General features: G+C 35.2%; 1 protein-coding gene across 1 annotated transcript in view; it reads right to left on the bottom strand.

Annotated features, from left to right (window-relative positions):
• Mcm3 (minichromosome maintenance 3) overlaps window positions 1–20914 on the bottom strand; it is a 69845-nt gene that overhangs the window by 36201 nt on the left and 12730 nt on the right. Inside the window, exons 5-9 of the mRNA XM_081756056.1 lie at window positions 20221–20320; window positions 17749–17887; window positions 7356–7589; window positions 5058–5222; window positions 2997–3195 (exon numbers count right to left, since the gene is read on the bottom strand). Coding sequence (XP_081612182.1) covers window positions 2997–3195; window positions 5058–5222; window positions 7356–7589; window positions 17749–17887; window positions 20221–20320 — 837 coding nt within the window. The remainder of the gene's footprint in view (window positions 1–2996; window positions 3196–5057; window positions 5223–7355; window positions 7590–17748; window positions 17888–20220; window positions 20321–20914) is intronic.

The raw sequence follows: 20914 nt of genomic DNA, 5'->3' as shown, positions 1-20914 counted from the left end.
GGAAATGCAACCAAGGCATTAGGCTATTTGTTTACTTCTTTTAAAAAGAAAGAAAAAAAATGCTCTAAATGTTTACGGACAGTTCCGTATGAATAAACAATGTCCCGAAGTTTCTAGGAAAAGGTGAGTATGGAGATCACGAATCACGAAAATATTGGCCATAGTCCTTCTTCAATAAAGAAAATAACAGAATACTTTGTCCTACCTTAATAAGTCCTTCCGCTTATATTTCCACACTTCAGAAGAAAACTGCACTGTACTTAACTGACCGTCACAATGCTTCCTAATGTCCCTTCTCAGACCCCGCTGTCCTCTGGATTCAACTCCCGGAGAAGAGGTCCACGTTTGTCTGAAGCGTCTGGGTCTTCGTGTGGCAAGGCATCTGTTCCAAGTATCGGGGATCGAACCCGTGTCTCCGTCCTTCATCTCCATGTTGTTGAAATGCAACGATGCGTCACTTATCACATCCATCTGCACTTAAATTTCACTCGCACAGTTTATATATATCCGCCATCCATCGCACTACTTTTCCTCTCTGAATACAGGAAGTCCACGTATATAGATCAATCACAGACTCAGTTCAAAATCACAAATTACGTAGCGTCACCATAAGATGATAAAAATTATGTCTATGTGTCGATGTTTTAAATATTTGTATAAATAATCTTGTAACGACGAAGTTGCTGTGGATAACGCGTGGGTTTAAGTAGCTGGCTGCTAACGGGTCTTTAGCTAGCCATTTTTCTGAAATTTAAACACTTAAATATATATATATATATATCTATATATATATATATATATATGTATATATGAATTGACGTGTGCTTATGAATCGCGTGTTGGTGATGTTTTCACGATGAAGTGTCGACTTAGAGTAACCTCTCTTCCGTGTAGGCGTTCTCCCAGCTTTCTTTATTTTTTTTGTAAAAAAATAGACGCTTCATTCTTCTCTTTGTGAATTTTGAATTTCGGATTCTGATTCGCCGCTTTAAGTTCGTGACACCATTTCCCAAAAATCGGTTGATAATTTGGCTTGGTTTTCTAGCGTCTCTTCTGGGCTAGTACGTGATGTTAAAGAGTTTCATAAGCACTTGCGAAGATTGTAGATAAAAAATTTTGGTTCCTGTGTGTCTGTGACGTGATATTTGCGATATCGAGGTACTTAGGTAGTGCGACAGCATGGCTGGAGTAACAATAGCAAATTCCATTACCGTTTACTGGCGAGGTAGAAAAGTGGGTGGTCAATTAGTGCGGTTACCGTCTTATGTTTTTTTTTTTTTTTTGAAAAGCAGAGAAACTTCTTTACCTGGGACAAATGAAAGAGGTTCGCTTGGCTGCTAAATGAAACAAAATAAAATTTTCCTTGACTTTTAAAATAAGTTGAATTTACATATAAATATGTTTTAATTTGAATATAAGAACAATTAATTGAGTGTGTGAGCGTAATTGTCACACCAAATCATAAAATTTCCTAACATTTTGAAGAGCAAATATGGGTGCAAATTAGGCTGAATTTTCATCCATGCGATAGAAACGTACTTTGCTTGCGATTTGGTAGCGTCACATTTTTGGTGGTGAATTTTGACGTTTTATAGAATGACATTTTCCAATCTGTACTTACATTTGTAGTTTAAAAAAATCGTGACCCAAAAGCTAAATTTAGTGACTTTCATGACATTCGTGACCGATAGACACCCTGATATACGATTTAATACGTGTGTTCGGAAACAAAAACGGGAAAATGTGTTCTTACACACACACACACACAAAAAAAAAAAAAAAAAAAAAAAAGCATAAATGCGTTACTTAAGAGTCATAACCGGCCGGAAAGTGGTCGGAAAAATAAAATAAAGGGTTCAACTCGAAAACGAAATGTTGGACAAAAGTATTGAAGAGATTATTTTGAGGCTAGATTCTATTAATCCATCACCGGCGGCAATATGGTTAGCTACGACGAATAGAAGGAAATTCATATTTTCTACCAACGAAAAATGATAGCTCAGGTACTGGTATCTTGACACTTTCCATATTCACTGGTACATTAATGGAATATAGACTGAAAATTATTACTACGTTCTTCTACCTGGCCTTGATCCAGCATCCAAGTTATTATCATTTGTTCTATTGTTCTGACCAATTTTGGGCAGGTATAGCTCCGACATTATATATTTTTGTACCCAAGTTTGTTTATAATTTTTGTTCATGTGTTTGGGTGCGATTAATTTGTCAAAATTGTTTCGCAATTGTATACATTCCTTGTTTCGTATTGCGTAATTTATTGCATAATTTAATACGTTTTGTTCACAAATTCTCAGTTTAAACATAAGATATGCCTTTTTCAAAGAATTCACCCAGATGAACGTCAAAGCAAATGTCTGAAACTATAAGATTCATATTAATACAATTAACTGTACATACATTTTCATAGATTAATTACAAATAAATTAATACATTACTGAGAAAAGAATCCGCAATATTTCAATATAATAGGGTGTCTACTGAAATTCCAAAATGAAATTTCGTCTGACTTTTTCGTGCCCCTTTCTTTACCAAACCATAAAATTTAGTAACATTCTGAAGAGCGAATTTGGGTGCGAATTAGGCCGACTTTTCATGCATGCGATAGAAGCATGCTTTGCTTGCGATTTGGTAGCGTCTAAAGCCAGCCATTGACATTTTTGGTCTAGAATTTTGACGTTTTATAGAACAAAATTTTCCAGTCCGTACTTTTATTTGTACAATAAACAAATAAAAAAAAAATCGTGACCCAAAAGCTAAATTTCTTTTTTTTCGCGACTTTAGTGTCCGATAGACACCCTGTATAAAACCATTTTATTGTAAATGAACATATGTTTTACACACGAAAGCTTCACGGAATGCCAACTACAATATTAACGATGAATCTTCTGCAATCCAGGTAAGATAGTTTTTATTTTTTAATCGATTCATGAAAGCAAGTAACTAGAAAGAGGTAATATCTTCGAATGTATACTTACTCTTCCATACACTGGGTTGGCAGCAGCTAAAACTGAGCACCGGGCATTTAGTCTTGCATGAATACCAGCTTTGGCAATGGTAACTCTTCCCTGTTCCATTACTTCGTGAATTGCTGTTCTATCCATATCAGACATCTTGTCGAATTCATCAATGCAAACTACACCACGATCAGCTAGAACCATAGCACCAGCTTCTAGCCTAAAAATGGAACACAATGCTCTTAAACTTTTATACTCAAGCGGTTTATATCAGAATGAAAACTAATACACTTTTCCCGCTGTAATCTAATAACCTTTATTTCATGGACATGTGACGCGTAGACATGTTCTGTATATAATTACTGAATGAAAGCAACATTTAATAAAATTAGTTTATTTTTACCATCATGTTCCTTTTAACTATAAAAAAAAAAAAAAAAAAAAAAAAAAAAAAAAAAAAAAAAAAAAAAACTTTCCACTAAATATTTTGAATAACACCAGTTATTAACCCTTTTTTTAACCCAGAATATAAAGGCAATAAGTTGTTTATGTTCAGGACTACTATCAAGACACCTACACACTTCCGAATACAACATTCAGGAAGTTCTAAATTTTACAAGGTAGTCTTCACCTATAGAAAGAGTCCTTTCAAGACCGAAGCTTTTTACATTAGGGCAAATAAATAAATAAATAAAAATAATAAAATAAAAATTACGAATTAAAAAATACAGTGGAACTAAATACGCAATAAGAAAATCTGTACTAAGGATTGGAGCAACATAATTCGGTATTAGGATGAAGAAAAGGCAGAACGTGTTGAATCATTGTAACAAGCCTTCAGAGATAAATAATTGTTGCGATGAGCCTGTAATGTGATCCTTATTATTGATTGTTGATTGATAAGGCATCCTATTATACAGATTGCAGATGGTATATTCTCTTCTGCTATGATTATCACATTTTTTTTTTTTTTTTTTTCTGTGTAGATTCGTACAATAATTGTGTTGTCAAACAGAAATAAAGTGAAGTTATAACGAAGACTAAGTCTGGTGATAAAAGTTATCAGAAGTAGAAAGTTAACAGCAGTCTCATAAAGAAAGGCTTCTATAAAGAGAGTTTCAAGTGTATTATTTTATATTGATCAGGGGGTTGCATCATTTTGGTCGAAACGTTATTTACGTTTAGAATTCCAAAACGCATACATAACATTAAGTTCATTATCAAAACATACCTGACAAACATCTGTTCTGCTTTCTTTGTGTCGGAGATATTTTTCTTCGTTTGTGCTTTGAGATGTCTTTAGTGAAAATACGAGAACTTAAAATGTAATTGGTACATTGTTGTAAATAGTGCTAAATACTGGATGTGCGGGCTAAATCTGACATCCGCTATTGAAAGACAACAGGGAATATTTAGACAAAATGATACACATCGGAAATATGGAAGAGTGACAAAGTAACAATAAAAGAAAAATATCACTCAAAAAAGGCATCCATAACTGCCTCGAAGCCTATCTGGAATTTGGTACATGTGGCACGCACGATCTTTCGAGGAAAAGCCTCAAAACGCCACCCGAATTCTGTCGATCCAGAATAAAGAATACAAGAGACGCCACGGATCAAGATTTTGCAGTTCTCTGCTTATGGATTGTGTCATCAAGTTACATTTAAAAATTTGGGCCTCATTGACGTCAATTCTGTCTAGCATTTCTCTCCCGTTTTTACTTAAAATCTCTACAAAGAAGCAACTAGTTCTTTGGGGGTATGGGAATTAGCAATACTTTCCAACATGTATATTCATGAAGTGCTCTGTCAATGTGTTCTGCTCGTTTCTCTATAAATTGTACGAACAGATTTAGTATGCTTTTTATTATTTTAAAGATATAATAGCCCATGTCATAGTGAAATATTATAAAAGGACAAATAACGAAGTGCGTTCTTCGACATCTGTATTAATCTTTCAAAGAGCGACAGACGAAGGAACATCCCTTGAAAAATCAGATTAGTTACCGTGTTAAGAAGAATACCAAGTTTTTCTATTACTGTATTTTAACACACACAAAAAGCCAAATCTTACTATTACCTTCTTTCCCCTGTTTCTTGATCAGTGGTGACTGCAGCTGTTAAACCGACACCTGAAGATCCTCTGCCAGTTGTTGGAATTGCTCTTGGTGCTGTACACAATACATACCTCAACAGCTGAGACTTGGCAACACTAGGATCTCCTATCAACAACACGTTAATATCTCTGAAAAAATACGAACACACCATACTCAGAATATCCAAGCAACGCAACTGGTATAGTTGGTTCAATCAATATTTTTCAACAGAAAATTGACTGAATTTAAATTTAAAAAAGCCTTAAGAAAGAAAGAAGAAAAAAAAAAAGCGCTCCCACAAGTATAACGTATACGCAGTAGATTAGAGTAGTCAGAAGTCATCAGATATATCACACTAACAGAAATAGCGGGAACAGAAGACAATTGTGATTATAGTTTTGTTGATTTAATAGCAGGAAAATTTTACCGGGACATTTCTGGCATTGCAGGTTCCAGCCACTGAGAAAAAAAAAAAAAAAAAAAATTACAAAAGAAGAAAAATATTATATAATTCCTAAGATTGAGACTTCATACAGAATTGTCTCCGTCAACGCTCTACAAAATTAATTTAAGAGATACCCGCTATGTTACTGTATTGAGGCAGCTAGTGACATCAAGCACATTACTTTTCAATGTAAATTAACTGCGAAATTCAGTACATAAAATTAAAGGACAGGGTTCTCATTCATAAAAATACGGTACATTAGTAGTAAATATTGGAGTACTAAACCACAATTTAATTGTGTATTTGCATTACCGTCCAATGCCCCATACATAGCACTTGACCAATTTCTTCCTTAGTCCAATATTACGGCTGCTAGTTAAGAGTGACCTTTTCTTGTTGAATGGCTTGACTTGGCGTGACTGTTTACGTAAGTTAAACAAATATTTAGAGAGCTTCGAAATGTGGTGTTGGAGGAAGATGGAGAACATAAAATGGACAGAAAGAGTAACAAACGAAGACTTCTTAAAACGGATAGGGGAGAAGAGGAAACTTCTAGCCACCATCCTTCGTAGAAAGGCCAATTGGATTGGGCACATCTTGCGCAGAAATTGTCTTCTTCATACCGCCATAGAAAGACAGATGGAAGGAAAGAGAGGAACAGGAAGAAGAACATAGGTGATCGATGATTTGAAAAATAGAAGAAAATATTGTAAGTTAAAAGAGGAAGCTGAAAATCGAGAAACATGGAAGAAACATTTCCAAAATTACGAAATGCCCAAACTGAAAATTAAGAAGGGGGGGGGGGGGGAATCGTTAGTCCCAGGACCTGCCAAAAGGCAGAGGACTTAATAATTTGCATTACAAGAAAGTATGAGGAAAATAAAAATAAAATACAAAATGAAAATGAAATACAATTACAGAAAGTCTCACGGTAGAAAAAAAGACAAAGAACGGAAAAATGCAATACCTCACAGAAAGAAGAGAAAAGGAACAATTTTAGAAGTTAGTGTAAATGGCGATATAGATGGCCAGACTTTCCCATATGGAAAAGGAACTTTTCGACTTACTGGTAAGAATACACAGGTAAATTAGTCAATATATATGCATATAAACATGAAATCACTGTTGTAGTCGTATGAGTATATAACAATTAATTTCATCACATTAGAGCTAGTGGGAGCGCTATATAACAAGAAAAATATATTCAAATAGATTTTTAGCACACAAATGATGTCTTAAAAGCATTTCTTCAATACCCTACTAACGAAAGAACAGTCATTCATAGGCCAGAAATTGAAAAAAAAAAAAAAAAAAAAAAAAAAAAAAAAAAAAAAAAAGTGGACGATGTATATTAAATTTCTGGAATCAATTTTGAATTTAGACCTTGGTTTACAATTATATATACACACCCACGTATATCTCAAGTACGGAAAACTAATTTCAACTAGACCTCTTCAAGTAGTTAACTGGTTTGCAACTATTATTCGCAAACAACATTAGTGCAGATCGTACATTGGAATCAGCTCCCTGGCATGAACATCAGGTATCTAAACATTTTCATCAATGAGTGACAAGTCCCCACATACCCCATGCAATATCTTTGCACTTGCACTCTACATTGACAAGAAACATGCATTCCACAAGATACTGCAAATCAGATCTATTCGAGGTTTAATTAAGACTCTAGAAACTTCTTTCATAAGAATCATCGATCACTTGCGTAAACACAAAGATGATATCTTTTCTAAGTCTAATTGTATTCCGAGGACTGCTTCTGCAAAATACTGTACCGTGGTCTCAAAAGTTTTGAGAAACTATGCTATATACATTTACTCACCCTCTGAGCCTTGTGCCATTCGGAAGAACCTTCTCAACTCCTCCTAGTAACAAACACAGAATAGCTTTCTTAATGTATTCATGTCCATGAATAGAAGGTGCCAAAGATCGCGCCAAAATGTCAAATATATCTGGCATCTTTGAGAGCTTCTTGCACTTTTTAATGTCATCCCTGGTCACTTGAGGTGATGCTTCTTTTGTAAACAACGAAATATGATTCGCAATTACTACAGTTCTGAAATAAATAAAATTTTGAAAATTAACAATTGAAAATTTTGAAGATTTGAAGTATTAACAATTCGTTTTCCTACTTTTTGTCTATTTTATTTGATTTGAAATCGCCATGTAATTATTTATTGTATACAAGTGGTTAGCGTGGTGATCTTAAGTTCGATTCCGATTAAAAACACTGACTTTGCATCGTGGAAGATAAAGCACTTGCTAACTGTAACACTTATTTAGTATTATTTATGGTAAGAGAAAATAACCAATTTTATATCATAATGATCTAACAAGAGATTGAAAAAATGCACGAGTCAGTAGACGAATTCAAAGCTGAATATTCGACGTAGCGTACCAAGGCGTCAACCGATACGCTACACAGTCCACTTCCTAAATAGCCACACATGCTACCCACTCCAATTCAGTGCTCAGCTATTCAAGCCACATGGACTATACCAAATACATGTTGTGCATGAACATTTCTGTGTCTACATTACAGAACAACTCTGATGGTTGAACTGATCAAATGTAAGTACAGGAAATGACCAGTTTAGTATCACACTACATCATCTACATGTGCGAATAAATTCAACAGGGTATTTAGTCTTGAATAGTTGAGCACACACTTCAAGAGCGATAGAATGTATGATTGTTTAGGAAGTGGACTAGGTGGCATATCAGTTAATGGTTTAACACTAGGGATGGCCAAAATTTTCCGGAATCCGGATTCCGGAAATTTTGTTTTCCGGAATCGGAAAATTTACTTTCCGGAATTCGGAAAAATTCCGGATTTCGGAAAAATTCCGGAATCCAGAAAAATTCCGGAATTCGGAAAAATTCCGGAATTCAGAAAAAATCCGGAATTCGGAAAAATTCCGGATTTCGGAAAAATTCCGACATTCGGAAAAAATCCGGAATTTAGAAAAAATCGGAATTTTTCCGATTTTACTTTCCGGATTCCGGAAAGTAAAAATTCTGGAATTGGCCATCCCTAGCTAGTAGCTGTTAAAAGAGAAACACAATAATGAATATATATACTGTATTAGTTTCTTGTAGTTGGATATGTCTTTATCACTTACGTAGACAATTGCTACTGCAGTTATTTACTGTTTTATAAGGAAGGGCTTATTTTCACACACAAAAAAGTCGCCGGTATGTCTCAAACATTATCGCGTTCCCACCTGCAGCTGCTCCAAAGCACTGCAAACTACTTTATAACCAGACGAAAGGCAGTGGAGGAAAAGAAATCTCAACAAATATTCTAATAACATTCGCTTATTGTCAACATACCTACAGTGAGCGCAGAAAGTGTTCGTACACCGTGCATACTTTATATTGAAAACAGCTAGCATGAGAACGGGAGGTGGAAAATATATATATAACCAGAATTAAGACTACACATTCATACATTTTATTTCTATATACAAGAGAAAGGCCAAACAAACACAATCACTGTTTTGTTCAGAAGAAAAGAGAGATTTCCTTTTTTGTAAACGCAAAATGTCACCGTACACTTATGCTTGAATTAGTGCTTATAAAGTATATTACGTTATTTGATATTTTGTGGGATTACCCTGTGCGTTAATGATTGTCTGTAGTCTTCGTGGCATTGATTTCACCTGTAGTAGTTCGTAGTTCTGTAGCTTCGGGACTGATTATGTCCCATTCTTCTTGAATAGCTTTTCTTAGGCCTTCTTTAGTAGAGACAGGGCCGGCGCGAGAGAGGGTCGAGCCGTGCCACCGCCCAGAGCGGCAAGTCTAATGGGCGGCAAAATTTGAAAAAGAAAAGAATACTATCAAAATATAATGCTTCGTAATAGGCTCACATGGAAAAATAAGATTGTGTTAACCTGAGAATGTAATTGAACTTACTTTACTCACATTCAAGAAAATACTCTCTCAGGAAATTCAGAGCATTCCTCCTCGTTTTCAATTATCAAACTACTAGCCACAGGTATCTCGTTCAATATTTCCCTTGTAGCAGTGTAGATAGGATTTTGAGCTAGAGTGCATAAGATTATCACGGTGTCTTTTTATATTTTTTTCTATTCAATAATGTTCTAACGCTCCGCTCCAAGTATGCAAAAGGTACACTCCCACTTGAGATAGGCCGTTCTAGCCTGTAGCATCCAGGGGCGAATTCAGGACGAACTACTGGGGGGGCGGTGGGTTGTAATACTGCTACTTAGAGCTACTTTTAAGAGCTTCAAAAAATAAACTATATAATTTATTTATATATAAAATAAAAAAGTTTCCTCTTCTGGGGGGGCAATCGCCCGATCGCCCCCCCTGGATCCGCCCCTGGTAGCATCTAGAGACATTTAGGTTCTAATAGCGAGTTTTTGACCAATTTACAAATTGTTCATTCCGAATATAGTAAATCGTACAGCGTATTATTTCTTGAGAAATGTCTCATTTTTTGTATAGCTAAAAAAAGTTTATGACTTTTTTTTCTGCGTCAGTTCAACGTTAGGCCATACTAAAGAAACATATTAGTAGTCTCACTTTAAAATCATAATCCACCAGAAGGTGGGAGAGCCGAATTGATGCTCTGACGCAGTTATCAAATATAGGAAGTTTATGATGCCTTACTTCAAATAAGTAATGACAATAGAACCGATAGAATGGTCGTCCACGATGCTCTGTGTATAGCAAACCAGCTGAGTTACTTTTCTTTCCTTTACTCACTCGTTGTCTGATATGACTTTAAAGCATTGATTATCATGTGTTGGATGCAGTAGGATTTCTTGAAAATATATCTGGGTACTTTGAGAGGAGCAGAAATTATGCAAAGTTTAAATCTTACTTAGTTGATACGATGGACTTGGCATCAGCATTAGATACGGGTGATCCACTGATACGTAATACAGTGCAAGCTCGAAGTCGAAAGAAGAGACAGTTTCAGTACGAGGCAGAGGATGAAGCTACTGAAAACATCCACAAACAAGATACAAGATCGATTTTTATTACAAAGTTCTAGAAGTGATTGTGTTAGCTTTTAAGAGAAAGATTTGAGCAACTTAAACATCACAGCGAGTATTTCAATTTTCTTTGCGATATAAGTAATCGTAAAGATATAGCCTACCACCTGAACTTTTTGTCTGAAAAGTGTACTAAACTTACCATCATTTTAACACACGAAGAATTGAAAGATATTAACCCCAGTGATTTGAAAGACAAACTGAAAGTGTTATCCACTATAATTAAGCCTGTGAAAGTTCACAAATAATAATAATAATAATAATAATTTAGGAACATGACTTTGCTCCCAATGTTAGTATTGCACGTAGAATTTTGTTAATCTTGCCTGTAACAGTGGCAAGTGGAGAAAGAAGTTTTTGGAAACTTAAGTTTATTAGAAACTATCTACACTCTTCTATGTCTGAAACACGCTTGAGTGGTCTAGCGACGATATCAATAGAACACAAATTGGTTAAAACATTGGACTACGTGATGTGATAAAGGAATTTGCTCATATCAAAGCAAGAAAAGTTTCTTTCAATTAAGGTATGTTAAATTTATGTATGTCTATTGTGTTTTAGTACATTATAAGGCTTAAGCTAATCACTTACATTTACCATAATTATCTGATTTACTGTATTATCTTCTTGCTCCATACTTTGTTGAAAACGCCTTTTGATATAAAATAAGCCTAAAAATTAAAATTCTTAGTCATGATTAAAGTATATTTTTAAAATTTTATTTTCTGTATGCGCTGCTCTATATTACAGATATACAGCGAAATCGAGCATACTGAATATTGTGTCAGTATAGAGTCGTTTAAATATTACGTGAACATTCCAGAAAGGTAGTTCTTTTTTTTTTTTTTTTTTTTTGTTTGTTTGTTTACTTTTCCATTTTATACATGTTTTTAAATGACACTTGAACGTTATCTGTCAAAATAAGGTTTGCGGATTAAAGGGGCGGCATGTGAAAGCACCGCCCAAGGCGGCAAAATTGCTAGCGCCGGCCCTGAGTAGAGAAGCTGTGCCTTCTGATTGTTGTCTCCAGAACAGACCATAGATGTTCTATGGGGTTCATATCTGGGGATTGGGGAGGTGTGCGAAGCTGTTTCAAGGTATTATAGAGTAGCCACAATCGAGTATTTTCCGCTGTATGTTTGAAGTCGTTGTCTTGCTGAACAATAAATTGTTTTCAAGAACCATCTTCTGCGCACTAGTATGGAGATTTTCCTTTAATATGTTAATATACACTTTGTGGATCATCACTCCATCGATAAGGTGGAGACGACCCACTCCTGAGGCACTCATACAACCCCAGACGAGCACGGACCCTCCTCCGTGTCTTACTTTAGGGACGAGATTTTGAGGATTCATCTCTGTATTCACCTTGCGCCATACAATACGCCTCCCATTGGACTCGATAAAGTTAAATTTACTTTCGTCCGAAAATATGACCCTATTCCAGAAAGAAGCCTGATCCCTTATCTTTATACTCTTTTTCAAACTTTAGTCTCTTTATACGATTTGTCTTGTTCACCCAGAACATTTTCCTGGCTATCCGACCATGATACCTTGCAAATATTCCGCACTGTACTGGCTGATACTTTAACACCGCGTGTTTCCAGATCCGTTGCCAATTGCACAGCACTATTTTTTGGAACCTTTTTTCTTTCCCTAATAATGTAACGTTTATCTTGTTCACTCAACACTCTTGGTCTTCCAGTTTTTTTTTTTTTTTTCACACAGTGATAGAAACATTATACATCGCAATTATTGTTTGTACTGTTGAACGAGGCCTGTCTGCAAGGTTTGCTATCTTTCTCAAAGACTTACCCTTCTTATGCAATTTAATAATTACTTTTCTTGTCTCCTCATTTGTTTCTGTTCGGTTGCTTCCCACTTTGACAGCCCACCGTGCAGTTTTTTTCACTTCTATTCACAACTAAACTCATTCTGTTACTCGTCATGCTATACAGAGGTGTATACCCAGGTGAATACTAGTGAACCCCAGTTGTGGTATCTTTGTTTCGTATTCGTACGTCAGGTGTACGATCACATTTTGCGTCTACTCTATACACTTTCTACGGAATTTATTTACTTTCTGACCATTAAATTTGTCTTTGTGGTTCTTTATTGATATATTCATAAAGCTTAGTTTTCATTATTCATATTGTGTGTGTTATTACACTTCTTAAATTTTCTGTTTCTTTTTCGCAGGCATTCTCGTTTCAATAGCATAGGTGTACGAACACTTTCTGCGCTCACTGTATGTACAGTAAATACAAATTTATAATTTTTGACTTTACGAAGTGTACAATGTAATTGTTCAATAATTAACATAAGCAGGCATTCATTAATTTATATTAATATAATAATTAATAAAACTAATAAGCGGGTGATTGATGACTCAGTGGTAGAGTTTTCATCTATGGTATTCTAACCCAGGACATGTGGGTTTTCGATGGCTAATTTTGTGTTCGAAAATTTTCCCGGTGGAAGGCCTACCTTTCTTATATTTGTTCCATCATCACTCATTAACGAATTTAGTTTATCAAAACTCTATAGCCATATATTCATTCTGTCCGTCAGTGAAGCAAACAGTCTCAAGAACTATCTGATGGATTACCAATCAATTTTGGCCATGATGTACAGAGTCAATAGTTAAGAATCGAGTTCCCTGATAAATGTAATATTCAAACCGGAAGCGGTACAAATCAACCATTTCCGGTTTTAACGTTAATCATTATATAGTAAATATGGTAATAGATAGCGAGAAGCGGTTTCCAGTAATCGACATATATATAACATTCATGTAGATAGAATGTTACCCAATTTGTGCATGTGCTGAAAATAATGAGCTTAGGTATTTAGAGAGCATTTTCCACTTTAGAAAATGTGTGCTTGGTAAAGAATGTAGAGAATTAGCTGAGTCAGGCATGTAGCTAGAATATGGTAATAGGAAGGGGGGGGGGGGGTCTGTCACGAAATACTGTGGTTATTTACCAGGGGCTCAATCATTCTAAACTATTCCATTGGCAACATATATTGGTTCGTTTAGCCAAGATTTCTAATGGGGGGATGATATGAAATACTGTGGTTACACACCAGAGGCTCGATCAATCTAAATATTTTACTGACAACATACCCATATTGATTGGTTAGGACAATAAAATGAGGATATATTAGTAAGTATTTTAATAAGAAGCTATGAAGAAATCTCTAGTAAAAGAATATAAAAAAGTATTGAAAAAGATATAGTTTTCCGAGGTAATTCGAACGGTGTCGAGAATTTTGCGTCTGGGAAATTTGCGCCCTACCTCAAGAACAGGGAAAATTGCGCCTGCGATGTACCTCCACCGGGAAGTTGAGCCCTGCGAAATAAAAGAACCTATTGGAGCTTACGCATTTGCTCGGAGGGGCTGACATTACAGCATAAACAATCCTCCCCCCACAACCATGCCATTTGTGATTTATTTTCATTGTGGCTATATAAGGGGAGAATAAACTTCAATATAAGCCAAAAGAACACAACGGATCAACGCAATCACTGCTTCTTCCAGAGATGATTTTGGGGGAACACTGGCCTCCCCAGAGCTCTCAGAGTGCCCCCTCGGAGGAGACCAAAATAATACGTCTATAATATAATAATAAATAGAATAGTACCAGCAGTGACCCCCCTCCGGAATACTAAGTGTGCCCCCCGGAAAATGTTTTTCTGAAAGAACGACTGAACGCAATTGTGTGTTTGAATTCCAGCAAGTAAACACACTGTACATAGTTTTCTTGATAATATTACTGAACTGATTTTACATTCACTTTACATTTTCTTTTCTATATTTTGTGTCCTGAAAAGCCAAACAACTCGCAAGGATTGTGAACAGAGATATCTGGGTAGAGCCAAACAGCCTTTTGTAGATTAAATTATACTCTTTGATTATATTAATAATTATATATCAGTCATTTATACTTTTTTGTAAATTTTGTAGTATAATGAAAAATTGTATTTGTATGAATTGCCCTTTAGTGAACGAAAATTGTATTTTTTTCATTTGTTCGGAATATTATAACGGATGGAGTAACTCACTGAGACGATGATAGGCAAGCCTAGTTCAAGTGTGAGTGGAAGTTACTTTACACAATACAAAAATAAGTTGAATTGTAGGGCGCTAACATCCCAGTGCAAATATATAGCCGGCGCATTTTCCCCTCTTTTTGGGGTAGGGCGCAAACATCCCAGTGCAAATATATTGCGAGCGCATTTTTTCCTATTTTTGTGGTAGGGCGCAAATTTCCTGGGCGCAAAATTCTCTCATTCAAGGAAAATATAATGTCCGTGAAGTTGACAAGCCACTTATGTCAGACTCCATTTCGACTTTAAACGTCGCTAGTGCTACGTTAGTGTTCGATAGTGACGCAAATCGTTAGTACTTCACAGATAACGTGTGCTTTTTAAATAATGGATATAGGTCTTCTAACTGCATGCCAACACGCCCACTTCTAAGAATCATCTCAAAAATGAGGTTAACCGTTAGAGCAAGTAAGTGCTCATTAGTGCCATTAACATTAATGCCTCCATCGTACGGCCCTTTGAGTAATGATAATAGCACGCTCTTTGCTAGTCTCAATGCGTCCCTATATTCTCGCGAACATTCTGACGTGCCCAAGTTAGTTACTTTTTTCTTTTTTTTTGCAACTATTGTTTATCTGTTATTGTTTATTGCTAGTCTGCAGAGTAGTCCTTACATTAATATGCCATTGTACTTGATAATCATTGCGTATTTACAAGCAGTTTGTCATTACTGTTAGAAGATATCAAAAAACAACAGATAAAATCTACTACTTAACAGTTCACATTTTTCTTTTACAGTACATAAACGATTAATAATAATAATAATAATAATAATAATAATAATAATAATAATAATAATAATAATAATAATACTATTCCAGCATAAAAGTTATCAATTGCATCCCACTGGCAACAAGCGACGGATATTTTAACTTCACAAAAATTAGTTTCTCACGATTTTCTGGAAAACTACGTATAACATCTTCATTATGTCAAGTTGTTTATCTCAGTGTGATATATGTCTTACCTCTAGACAATATCACAGTAAAACAAAAATTAAATATTAGAAGTACATCGTACTTTTGGACTACATCTCATTAACCATGGGAAGATTGAGTAGTGTATACTTTAGGATGTAAGTTTCAGCTTAACTTGCATCATACATTCTTAGGATTACAAAAAGGAAATTTGTTCGTTTGCGTTTGAACAAAATTCTTAGGATTACATAAAGAAAAAAATTTTTTTCCGAATTCCGGAATTTTTCCGAAATCCGGATTTTTTCCGAATTCCGGAATTTTTCCGAAATCCGGATTTTTTCCGAATTCCGGAATTTTTCCGAAATCCGGATTTTTTCCGAATTCCGGAATTTTTCTAAATTCCGGAATTTTTCTAAATTCCGGAATTTTTCCGAATTCCGGAATTTTTCCGATTTCCGGATTTTTTCCGAATTCCGGAATTTTTCCGAAATCCGGAATTTTTCTAAATTCCGGAATTTTTCCGAATTCCGGATTTTTTCTAAATTCCGGAATTTTTCCGAATTCCGGATTTTTTCTAAATTCCGGATTTTTTCCGAATTCCGGAATTTTTCCGAAATCCGGAATTTTTCCGAATTCCGGATTTTTTCCGAATTCCGGAATTTTCCGATTTTACTTTCCGGATTCCGGAAAGTAAAAATTCCGGAATTGGCCATCCCTATTTAACACGAAAAGCCGAAGCCCTGGTTCGAATCTCGGTCTAATCATGCATTTTCCACTCTTTGTATGTATATTACGTAGGATTCCTGAATATTTTACAGTGTATAGTTGGCTGTAAAAGAGAAAACTGCTGCTTACTGAAACTATTTTAATTTCATTCAATGTTCATTGAAAGGAAAGCAAAAAAAGTAGTTATTACTGAGAAGTAGGATTGTTTTTCTTAAACAGTGACTGACAAAGACTGAATGACTAGAAAAACTATAGGCCCTTGGTGTATGTAAGGTAAGAACGTTAGCTACCTTTCAACAATTAGATTTTTAGATATCAAAATAAGAAAATCAGACGAATGGTAATTAATACAAAAGCACATTAAAAATAATATACTGAAATTTAAAGATTGAAAATATGAAACTGGGCCTGTGATCGAATCCGGGATTCAGGATTACCAATCCCGCTGCGTTGATTACTAATTTCCCAAGATCACATATCACACTTGAAGACAATGTTCAACCAACTCATATCCACGGACTGTACCATAACTGGTATCATTTGTGGTTACACAACCCAACAATTTATGAATAACTATGACTTAAATCACACAAAAACGTTAATTTTTAAAGTTTCAATAAAATGCTTCATCAGACAGGAAATAAAAAATACATCAAAGAACAAAAACTTCAGGTGAGACATATTTGTATGGGAAATAAGAGGGAACAGGAGATTATATATCAAATTCTTTGAATATACAAACTGTAGTGCTCAGCATACCAAAAGAGCATTTTTCTTATTCTCACAGGCTGTTACTTAAGTATCTTCAATTGATATCAATTTTTTCACACTAAATTAGCAGAAAGAACAATTCAATCCAGGCAGAATTATGTTCAAAACAAAACTGGGCATCCACCTTTTCATGTCAAAGAATTTTCTTTTCCTCTGTAACGAAACGGATGTTTTCCGCGTACCTTTAAGTGTGTAAATTACTAACATTTGATGAAACAAGTTACAGAACACAAAAGTCACACCGAAATTAGCAGCTACATACACTGAGAATAAATCACAGGTAAATCTATACTATAGAGATTAATACCTCAATTTTTCAACAGCTTTAATCCATTCAGTAACAAGTGCAACATTATCCACACATTTCGTGCACATTTGAGCGACTTGGGAGGAAACAATGGTATGTCACATTTTTAACTTTCGAGTAAGATTCAACATTCCCATGAAATTCAATGCAATGATACATACCAAAGAAGCTTCCCCTGCCATCTGCAGTTACATTAACGAAATTAAACTACCTACATACTGTTCTATGGTTCTATTCCAACCCTTCCACCTAATAATTCAATTTCACCAAAAATTGCTCTCACCATTAGGTTCACCCGAGCCGCTCATTTCTAGATGTAAAAATACACATTCCTCGTCGGTACGAAGTTTTAATCTTACCTGAAGCTTCCCGTTGTGAAACTTCCCTGTTTCCCAGGTAAGCATCTGTAATTTCCAATTATCTGTACACGATCACCGGGTTTACAAACATCTACCAGATCATTATCACAGACTACATCCACAGAGCGAGGTAACTGACCTAAAACAAAGTAAAGTTCACGTCTTGATTTCATTATCATCAAGAATACACAAACACTACTCTCTTGAACATCTCACGGACATCAAAAACCTCTATCATAGTATGTAACATACATATTTTGTCGACCAAATTCAGGACTCTCCAACGGCCGAATATATATACTCGGCCCATACTTATGTATATGCTGTTTCAAAGATTACAGTAAAGAAACTAGCAAGATAACTTGAACATAAACACGGCATGGTCCACCAATGCACCATCTAATTCCATACATACCTAGAGTAGAAGAGCAACGTTGTCGCAAGCAGCCTGACAGACCCGTACCGGTACCCTGTGTAACTGTTATATGATAGCTACCCGTAGTTTGGCCAAATTGCGTATGTGATGTTGATACACTTTGTCTTTTAAAACCCCCCATAAGAAAAAGTCAGGTGGTATCAAATCGAGCTGACCATTCCACAGATCCAGCGGTTCGGGAATGTTTCGTTCAGCCACTCTCGCACTGGTATGGAATAGTGTGGCGGTGCTCCATCTAGTGACCGTTATCCCAACTCTCAGGCTACAACTGTGTTGCCATATCGAATCTTTCTGTCCAGAATTACAAATACTACAGTCAGTCAAACAACATATACATAATGAATGTTTTCTCTTGTGTGCTCCCAGCTCGATCCCAGATGAGAATATATATGATATGTGACTCCGATTCCACGTTTGACAAGGTTCCGTCTTATAACTGAACGTATACTTTTCATCAATGTAGTTGCACCTTATTAAAAAAAAAAAGTAACTTTTAAAGAGTCTTCAGCATTCAAAAATGCAGCATACTCTGTATTTCTGTATTTCATTTTGTATTGATTGGTTAAGTATTTATATTCCTTGTCAGCAGAGAAATTACAGAGAATACGATCGTAAATTTGAAGCCGGATTTGAATCACTGTAAAGTGTTCGATGCCCTCCATATGGGAATCGAACCCTGAATCTTGTGCTCCAAAAGCATGTGCGCTACCCACTAAACCCGCAGGGTTTATTTAGCTGGGAAGTGGAAGAATATTAATTCCCTCATAAATGAATTCGAACTATCCAATTTATTTTTCTTTTACTTAAACGAAGTTTGACTGTGTGTCCCAGGTATATATTTAGAAGCAAAGAAGTACCAACATAGGCATATGGAAATCAACACTGCACTTACAGGATGATAATTATAAGCAACATAACATATGAAATGAACTATTTAAAGCCACTTTGCTTTCAATATCTCATCTTGGAATTTGTATTTGTATACTCATGTCCAAAATTATTGTCGCATGCCTATAAATATGTTGTTGTAGGTTGATAACGAATTCACCCGGTATTTCTTATGATGTTAGTATGTGTATAATTGGCAAAGACATGTATATGGCAAATTTCATGTCAGAAGAGCAGTAAATAAGAACATACTTAGCATTTAGCAATATTTTGTTTTACTCTTTCTAATTTTCGTATTTATAATTCTTTTCCTATAAAATTTACCACAAATATACACTTTCTGATTATACACATAGTATCAGTATTAAAAGTACCCTGCAAAATCATTATCAAATTATATTCTTACAAGAAGACAGTTATAGATATGCGACAATCATTCTGGAAATGAGTGTGTATATATAAAAGAAAAAATACTAGATAAAATCATTCGCTGAAATTTTACAGCCGATAATACTAAAAGTTGTATGCATATTGAGATAACTATTCTTACAATTAGATTTTTTTCTGTTCTAACCACGCGTGTGTATATAATAGTTGGAGCGAAGAAATCCCAGAGTAGGTGTAGAAAACACAACACAAGCATTAAATTTTGCAGTACATGTCGATATAGAGACATTTCTCAGCAATACTTTGTTTATTTAGAGGAAGATTTCTCCCCCAGTTATTCGAACACTGTATACAGTATTTACATATTAGCTTATACTTACATTTAGAACTAATTTATTTATTGCATGATGCACATAATTACAAGATGAGTTTATGTCATATAAATTTGTGTAATCTGTGTAACGGACACTTCTCATTTATGGAAAAAATAATCATTTCCCGCTGCTGTAAGTTATTCGGAAGATTTCACCCTATTAAGTATTTTCTTTTTCCTTTACTTTCTACTTCTTTCGCTTAATTTCTGATGAAATATCAGAGAAAGTGTAAAAGGAAACTGGTCATCCCAAACGGTCTTCCGTTTACTCTCTTTCAATAGATGATACCCTCAGCGTAAGTGTAAAATGGAAGTTGCCATCCTAACAGTTTTCCGTTTATTCTTTTTCTATAATCAACAATAGCATAAGGCAGAGGGAAAGACTTACCAGCAGGTGCCTTCTCTGGCATTTCTTGAATTGAAATTGTCTGGTGATCTTTGTATGTTGATAACCCATATTCAGTTTCCAGTAAGTTTCCATCTTCATCCTGTAATAAAAAATTAACATTTAAATCACCATTTTTTTAAAATTAACCACTTATATAAAAAGAAAACAAAAATATGAAAACTAATATATTGATCTACAGAAATTGCACAAAAATCTTTCATATTCTATCTCTTTTGTATGTTTAACTCAGAACTAGCTCTCGTCTGCAGACTATTGTTACAAGAGGAATTTAAGATTAAGCCTCTGTTTCTCATTTAACATTTCAAGATATCCTTTTCATCTTCTTCTGATGTGGTACAACACAGGCTCTAACGTGTGGGTAGATTGAGATGCATACAATGCAACTAACATTCACAAATAAAGGCCTCGTTTATCATCAGATTTCATGAAAACACGAAAAAAACGCGCGAAGAGATAATATATAAGAATAAATGAAAATGAGCTAATCCACGATCGATGTCTGTAATGTTTGCTATCATCGGACGCAGCACCCACAGAAACCGAGAAAAACAAGTTTCTAGCGGCAGACCAGAAACAGGGCCGGAGATAAAGGGGTCCAAAATACGAATACAGGACGCAGAAAGTGCATATCAACATTATGTAATTTTGAAACGAGTGGAGGAATTGAGATCAA

Source organism: Thermobia domestica, chromosome 4 (assembly GCF_964235325.1).
Source record: "Thermobia domestica chromosome 4, izTheDome1.hap1.1, whole genome shotgun sequence".
Classification (NCBI taxonomy): Eukaryota; Metazoa; Arthropoda; class Insecta; order Zygentoma; family Lepismatidae; genus Thermobia; species Thermobia domestica.
This window is presented reverse-complemented; position numbering and strand designations above follow the sequence as displayed.